Here is a 7,474-nt window from a genome sequence, read left to right on the forward strand (position 1 = left end):
TGATCCGCCCGTCTCGGCCTCCCAAAGTGCTGGGATTACAGGCTTGAGCCACCGCGCCCGGCCCTAAAATTATTATTTATTGGGCCTGTGCCACATGTCTGAATCCAACTTTCCCATATATAGTATCAGCAGACACTTCTTGGGTACTTTCTATCAGTCAGTTTTGAGGTGAGCCTGTTGGTTTCTTCATTGTACAGGAAGGGAAACTGAGACCTATAGACTCAAATCCTGTCATCGAGGTTTGAAACCAGGCTGGCTTCCTCAAGTTGTTCACTAAGCCTAGAACACCATTTATATCAACTTCCAAATTACCTCATCTAATCTTCAGAGCAATCTTGTGGTCTTGGTAAGACCATTTGATGGCTGGAGCAACAGAGGCTCAGGGAAGGAAGCAGTGAGTTCAGTTGATGCTCATGGGGATATTGTAGGATTTGAATGAGATCATGTATGAAGGGCTCTTGGTGCTTAGAGCTTGCTTCTATCATCATCATCATCAGCATTATCATCATCATCACCACTACCATTTGTCAAGCATCTGGTATGTATCAGGCACTGCGCTGGTAGTTTTATACATGATCTTGTTAATCCCTTCAAAAGTCTATAGAGGCCGGGCACAGTGGCTCACGCCTGTAATCCCAGCACTTTGAGAGGGTGAGGCAGGTGGATCACATATTGTCGGGAGTTGAAGACCAGCCTGGGCAACATGGTGAAACCCAATCTCTACTAAAAAATACAAAAATTAGCCGGGCATGGTGGTGGGCGCCTGTATCACACTACTCAGGAGGCTGAGACAGGAGAATCACTTGGGAGGCAGCCAGGTTGCAGTGGTTGCAGAGGAGCCAGCGGTTGCAGTGACCCAAGATCATGCCACTGCACTCCAGCCTGGGTGATAGAGCAAGACTCTGTCTCAAAAAAATTTTAAAAAGTCTATAGAGTTTGGAATTCTTATCCTTGCTGGACATACAAAGAAACGGAGGCCAGGCCTGGTGGCTCACACCTGTAATCCCAGCACTTTGGGAGGCTGAGGCAGGCAGATCACGAGGTCAGGAGATCGAGACCATCCTGGCTAACACGGTGAAACCCTGTCTCTACTAAAAATACAAAAAATTAGCCAGGCGTGGTGGCTGGTGCCTGTAGTCCCAGCTACTCAGGAGGCTGAGGCAGGAAAATGTCGTGAACCTGTGAGGCGGAGCTTGCAGTGAGCCGAGATCATGCCACTGCACTCCAGCCTGGGTGATAGAGCAAGACTCTGTCTCAAAAAAATTTTAAAAAGTCTATAGAGTTTGGAATTCTTATCCTTGCTGGACATACAAAGAAACGGAGGCCAGGCCTGGTGGCTCACGCCTGTAATCCCAGCCTTTTGGGAGGCTGAAGCGGGTGGATCACCTGAGGTCAGGAGTTTGAGACCAGCCTGGCCAACATGGTGAAACCCCATCTCTGCTAAAAATACACACACAAAAAAATGGCCAGGCATGGCAGTGCACACCTGTAATTCCAGCTACTTGGGAGGGTGAAGTAGGAGAATTGCTTGAACCTGGGAGGTGGAGGTTGCAGTGAGCTGAGATCGCGCCATTGCACTCCAGCCTGGGCAACAGAGCAAGACTCCATCTAAAAAAAAAAAAAAGGGGGGGGTGTGGGGAAAGAAAAATGGAGATGCAGAGAATGAAACTAAGAATCCCTGAGGCACCCCAGGAAGTTCCCTCCTGCCCCTCCGAAGCAGAGCTCCTTCCTCACACTCCTGACCCTTGTGACTGTGTTCTTAATTCCGGTGGCTCAATTTCACCCTTTTGAGAAAGGTTCAGGCAGAAGTGAGATGGGCAATCGGCAGACCTGATTAATGAAAACAATTGCCATTTATTAATCACCTACTATGTGCAGGTGTCAACATTCATGATTTCATCTCATCTTTGCAAACATCCTGTGCTATTTACAGATGAAGAAATGAGACTCAGAAATGAATTCACTTGTGCACGGTCACACGGCCCCAGCGAGTCAAGGGGTTTTAAGTGAAAGCTGGGTTTCTGGTTGCCAAAGCTCTTTTCTCTGGTCTGTGCCTCTTTTCTGGAAGGAAAGAAAGGCAAAGCCGTATTTGATCTATTATGCTAATTGGCATTGTCATCATGGCCAACATTTACTGATCACTTTCCATGGTTCCAAACAAACATTATATATATAGAACATGAATACATATATGTTTAGTCTTTCCAGAAGCCCTATAAACCCTGTTGTTCTCATTTTACAAAAGAAACAACTGAAGCATAGAGAGGTTAAGTAGCATGCCCAAAGTCACTGCTGAAATTTGGACCCAGAAACTGGATATTTTAGTGTAGAAATGATGCTGTTAATACCACAGACTGAGGCCAGGTGCAGTAGCTCATGTCTGTAATCCCAGCACTTTGGGAGGTTGAGGCGGGTGGATCACTTGAGGTCAGGAGTTCCAGACCAGCCTGGGCAACATGGTGAAACCCCCTCTCTACCAAAGAATAAAACAAATTAGCCTGGCATGGTGGCAGGTACCTGTAGTCCCAGCTACTCGGGGAGGCTGAGGTGGCAGGATCACTTGAACCTGGAGGTTGCAGTGAGCTGAGGTCGCGCCACTCCACTCCAGTCTGGGTGACACAGCGAGACCCTGTCTGGAAAAAAAAAAAAAAAAGCAAAACCGAAAACTAAGAACCACAATCTGATGCCTCCCAACGACTGGAAAACTAGTGCTCACAAAATGTCAGTAGAGAAAAAGCTGCAAGCTTGGGAATGGGCTGGGGGCAGGGATGAGGGTGTGTCAGGCCTGGGTCTTGATTCTCTCTCCTTGCCCAGGTCCCCAGTCCTCCTCCCTGTCCTCAGGGGCCATCGCTGGTATTGTCATCGGGATCTTGGCTGTCATTGCTGTGGCCTCAGAACTGGGCTATTTTCTCTACATCAGAAATGCCAGACGGTAATACAGGGATGCAGGGTGGGGGATGGGGGTGTGGCCAGCAGGGGGCGCGCCTGCCTGGCGTGTTGCTGACCATGGTGCTGAGTCGTGTCTGGCACCTGGGGAATTCAGAGGGTTGGGGGCATTGTCCAAGAATGGACGTGGTATACGGACAGAACCTGTGGAGATGGGCAAGGACTAGAGGCACAGAAGAATGAGGGTTTTGGGGTTTCAGGCCCTCAAGGAAAACAACAGAGGACCCCAGTCATGAGACCTCACAACCCACTCTGAAGGAGGAGCACCCCACAGAGCCCAGTTCCGGTGAGTGACTCTGTGGATGATGCCGGGGGCAGGGGTGAGGGCTGGAGAAGAGGCTGGTGCTGGGGGCTCCCAGCTTTGCCACCAGGTCACTGTATGATCAGTGCAAACCCTGCCCACTCTGAGCCTCTGTGTTCCCATCTGGAATATGGATGAGATTGGAGTCACGCCCTCTGATGGGTTCTGCCTGTTCCAACAGTCATGGCAAAAGCAAGACAACATGCTGGAATGCTCTCCTTTCTCAATCTCAGAAAACTTTGTTAATTGATTGTTGTAGACAGAATGAATCAATCACAACACTCCTTCCTGCTGAATCCAAATCCAGCCTCATATCTCAATAGAGAGCCTCGAGTGCCCTCTACTGATGGGTTAGAGTTAACCAAAGACAAAATGAAACATATTTGCCATCTCTAGGTCTGGGATTCTGGAAGGATAGGCCTTTTGATATGGAAGGCTTTCTAGAAACTGTCCAATCCAGCCCCATTTTACAGAGAGGAAAACCAAGGCCATGAGGGATAAAGGGCTAAACCCAGGCTACAGAGGACCCACTGTCAAAACTGGGGCTAGAACTTAGATTTCTCTCCTCATTTGTGTCACCAGTCTTACCTAACCCAGAACTTGACTTCCAGGACATTCCCAGGTCAAGCTCAGTGGAAATATGACAGGGAGTCCTGGGAAGGAAGACTTCTGCACTTCCTTTCTGGGGACAGGGGTCCTGGAAAAACAGCCCCTTGCCCCATATCTCTTTCTAACTCCAGCTCCTGACTGAGATTCACTTTTTCTAGAAAGCCTGAGTCCTGAGTATTGCAACATATCCCAGCTTCAGGGACGGATCAGAGTCGAAAAGGTGAGTGATGCTGCAGAGGGACCCTCCTTGATCCGCCAACCAGGCTGCTGTAGTCTTACTTCTTAGGGTGGGGACTGGCATGATATTTTGAGAAAACCCAGTGCCAGGTTGAGTCTCTCTGCATCTCCTCCTCTGACTTCTCTGAGGATCTTAAGACCCTTCCGAGTTTTTTCATCTCTTCTCCTCTTCTTATTCCTTGACATGACAATTCCTAGCTTTGAGCCCTCTGGGAATCAGAAGAGCTATAACTGCCTCTGAGGCCAAAGCTATTTCTGAGAATCTCTTGGGGTGCCCCTGTTCCAAGCCCTATGACCTCTCTGCAACTTTGTTTTTCCCCAGATGCCACCACCAGACCTTCCAGAGGAGACCTATGAGGTACATTGGCCCTGCTGGGTTTGGTTAAAGAATCTGTGGAGGAAAGACAGTCTGAGAATTTTATGTGTGATAAGCCTGAGAGATGATCTTGTCTAAAGCTTTCATGGCACATCACAGGGCCGGGGATGGGAAGAGAGTAGCCTAAGGCCTCACAGGGAGCTGGGTCAGATGCCAAGACCCTGGATCCTCTTTTGTTCCTTCCACCTCCAGGGCTTGGAATTGGATTGCCAGTGAGGTGGTACTGCACCAGCACATGCTGGGGTGAAAAGGAGGCTGGGAGTAAAGGTTGCAGAGCCAGCAGGAAAAAGGAGAGTTCTGGGCCAGGGCAAGGGCCTGGGTTCTAACCCTGCTTCCACCTCTGATTCTCTGCAAGAATCTGAACAGATTCCTTCCACTCTCTGGGTCTCTGAAGAGTGTAAGTTGGTACATTCCTGGCAATCTGTGACTGTAGGCCCTGCCTGATTTCTCTGCTTACTTGCAGACAAAGCTGCCTTCAGCAAGCCCTGGAGGCAATTCTTTCGGCCCCTGGAAGCCACCACCCAAACCTCTGATGCCCCCACTCAGATTGCTCTCCACTGTGCCAAAAAACACGGAGTCAATCTATGAGGTACGTTTATGCCACACTGAGTCTTTGGACAGGTGGAAATCTGTCACCAATCTAGTTTTTCTTTCCTACTAAAGAGTCTGTAGGATGAACTATAAAGAAAATTTCCCTTTAAAAATCTTCTCAATTCCATCCTACCCATTTCCATCGTGTCATTTTCTAGTTAGTTTTCCTTCATTCCTTTCCAATGCACTCCATTTTATTGCATTCCATGTTTCACTCCACCCATTTTCTTTCTATCCATTTAGCTTTATTCATTTTCTGTATTTCCGTATCACTTCACTCTGCCATTTTCTTTCCATCCCATTTGGTTTTATTTCCTTTCACTGTATTTCCCCCCATCCTATCTCTTCCCATTAACTCTACTCTATCCCATGCCTTTTCTTTTCTTTTCTTTTTGAGATAGGGTCTTATTCCATCACCCAGACTGGAGTGCAGTGACTCAATCTCTGATCACTGCAACCCCCGCCTCCCAGGTTCAAGAGATTCTCCCACTTCAGCTTCCCAAGTAGCTAGGACTACAGGCACGAGCCATCACACCCAGCTTATTTTTTTATTTTTTGGTAAATATGGGGTTTCACCATGTTGGCCGGGCTGGTCTTGAACTCCTGACCTCGACTGATCTGCCTGCCTTGGCCTCCCAAAGTGCTGAGATTACAGGAATAAGCCACCATGCCTGGCTCATTCCATGCCTTTTCATTCCATCCCACTCAGCTCTGTTTGATCCCTTTACACTCCTTTCCTTCTCTTTCTTATTTCATTCCTTTTCATTCTTTTCCTTTCCTCCTATTACATTTTATCCATTTTTATTTTTTCTTTTAATTCATTTCAATTCATTTATTTTACATTCCATTACACTCTATTTTATTCCAGCCCACTCAATTCCCATCCCACGACTTTATTTCATTTCCATTCTTATTCTTCCCATCCCATTTCAGTCCTCTTATTTCCATCCATATATTTAATCCATTTCATCTGTTCTGTTTTCTACCTCTCCATTCCTTCCTAGTCAATGTCCCTATTTACATTCATTTCCATTTGATTGGTTTTCATTTCATTCCACTGCATTCCAGTTCTTATTCTTTATATTCCTTTCCCATTCACTTTTTCTTTTTTCCCATTCCCATCTTTCTTTTCCATTCACTTTCTCTTCTCCATCCTCTCCCCTTTCATTCAATGCTATTTCACTGTTTTCCATTCCTCTCCCTCTGTTCTCTTCAATTCCTTTCCCTTTTCATTTCTCTCCAATCCATCCCACTCTATTCTATTCCATTCCATTCTACTCCATGTTTTCTCACTTCATCCTGTCCCTTTATGGCACTTCATTCCCTTGTCTTTATTACTTTCCTTTTGAAGTTTTCCATTTAATTTCTTCTTTTCAAGTCATTCCATTCCACTCCTTTTCACTTCATTTAAGCTCTTTCCATTTCTTTGCATTTCCTACTCTTTACACCATTGATGTCAGTTTCATTTCATCTCATTATTTTATATTGCATGGCATTCCATTTCATCCCTTCTGTTTTTTTTTTAATTTTGTTGCTTTATTTTTGTTCTTTAATGTTAGACTTTCCTTCTACTATATTACTTTTCTCTCATTTCCTCTCCATTTCTCTCCCCCTCATTACCTTATTTTATTACTCTCTTTTCTGCTCCATTTTATTTTACTTTATTTCTTTCTTTCCACTACAATTTTCCTTTTCATTTAATTTCTTTCATTTGCACTTCTTTGGACATCATGCCATTTTATTTCACTCCATTCTCTGCCTTTAATTTATATTGTATTCCTTTCTGTCCTATTCAGTTTCCCTCCATTTCCTTTATGTCTTTGCCATCTCTTTCAGTTACATTCCTAAACAGTCTATTCCTTTTCATTCCCTTCCTTTCCTTTCCAATCTTTCATTTCATTCACGATATTTACTTCCCCACATTTTTCTCATAGGAGATTTGAAGCAGTTTTTCCTGTGGAAGATTTGAAGCATTATATACAACATTACATAATGGTGTTAAATTAGAAATAGAAATTACAATCAGAAAAAATATTTTTAACAATAGCAAGAAGTCAAGATATGGGTAAAAAGTAAAAAATATATGCTGGGCCTACATGATATCTGCCCCTATATCTCTTATGTGTCTCTAAGCTTCCTGGTAACAATAAAACAGAGAGGTATGATTAGTTACATCATTCACAAAGAAGAAAACTGGGCCAGGCGTCGTGGCTCATGCCTGTAATCCCAGCACTTTGGGAGGTGGAGGTGAGCAGATCACTTGAGTTCGGGAGTTCAAGACCAGCCTGGCCAACATGGTGAAACCCCGTCTCTACGGAAAATACAAAAATTAGCTGGGCATGGTGGCAGGCACCTGTAATCCCAGCTACTTGGGAGGCTGAGGCAGGAGAATCACTTGAACCTGGGAGGCAGAG

At 45.5% G+C, this 7,474-nt stretch overlaps 1 protein-coding gene across 1 annotated transcript in view; it reads left to right on the forward strand.

Annotated features, from left to right (window-relative positions):
• Positions 1-7,474, forward strand: part of CEACAM20 (carcinoembryonic antigen-related cell adhesion molecule 20) — a 31,038-nt gene that overhangs the window by 14,072 nt on the left and 9,492 nt on the right. Inside the window, exons 7-11 of the mRNA XM_011963168.1 lie at positions 2,815-2,932; positions 3,147-3,232; positions 4,015-4,076; positions 4,416-4,451; positions 4,933-5,058. Coding sequence (XP_011818558.1) covers positions 2,815-2,932; positions 3,147-3,232; positions 4,015-4,076; positions 4,416-4,451; positions 4,933-5,058 — 428 coding nt within the window. The remainder of the gene's footprint in view (positions 1-2,814; positions 2,933-3,146; positions 3,233-4,014; positions 4,077-4,415; positions 4,452-4,932; positions 5,059-7,474) is intronic.

The sequence above is a fragment of the Colobus angolensis genome, unplaced genomic scaffold, assembly GCF_000951035.1.
Source record: "Colobus angolensis palliatus isolate OR3802 unplaced genomic scaffold, Cang.pa_1.0 Scaffold60, whole genome shotgun sequence".
Taxonomy (NCBI): Eukaryota; Metazoa; Chordata; class Mammalia; order Primates; family Cercopithecidae; genus Colobus; species Colobus angolensis.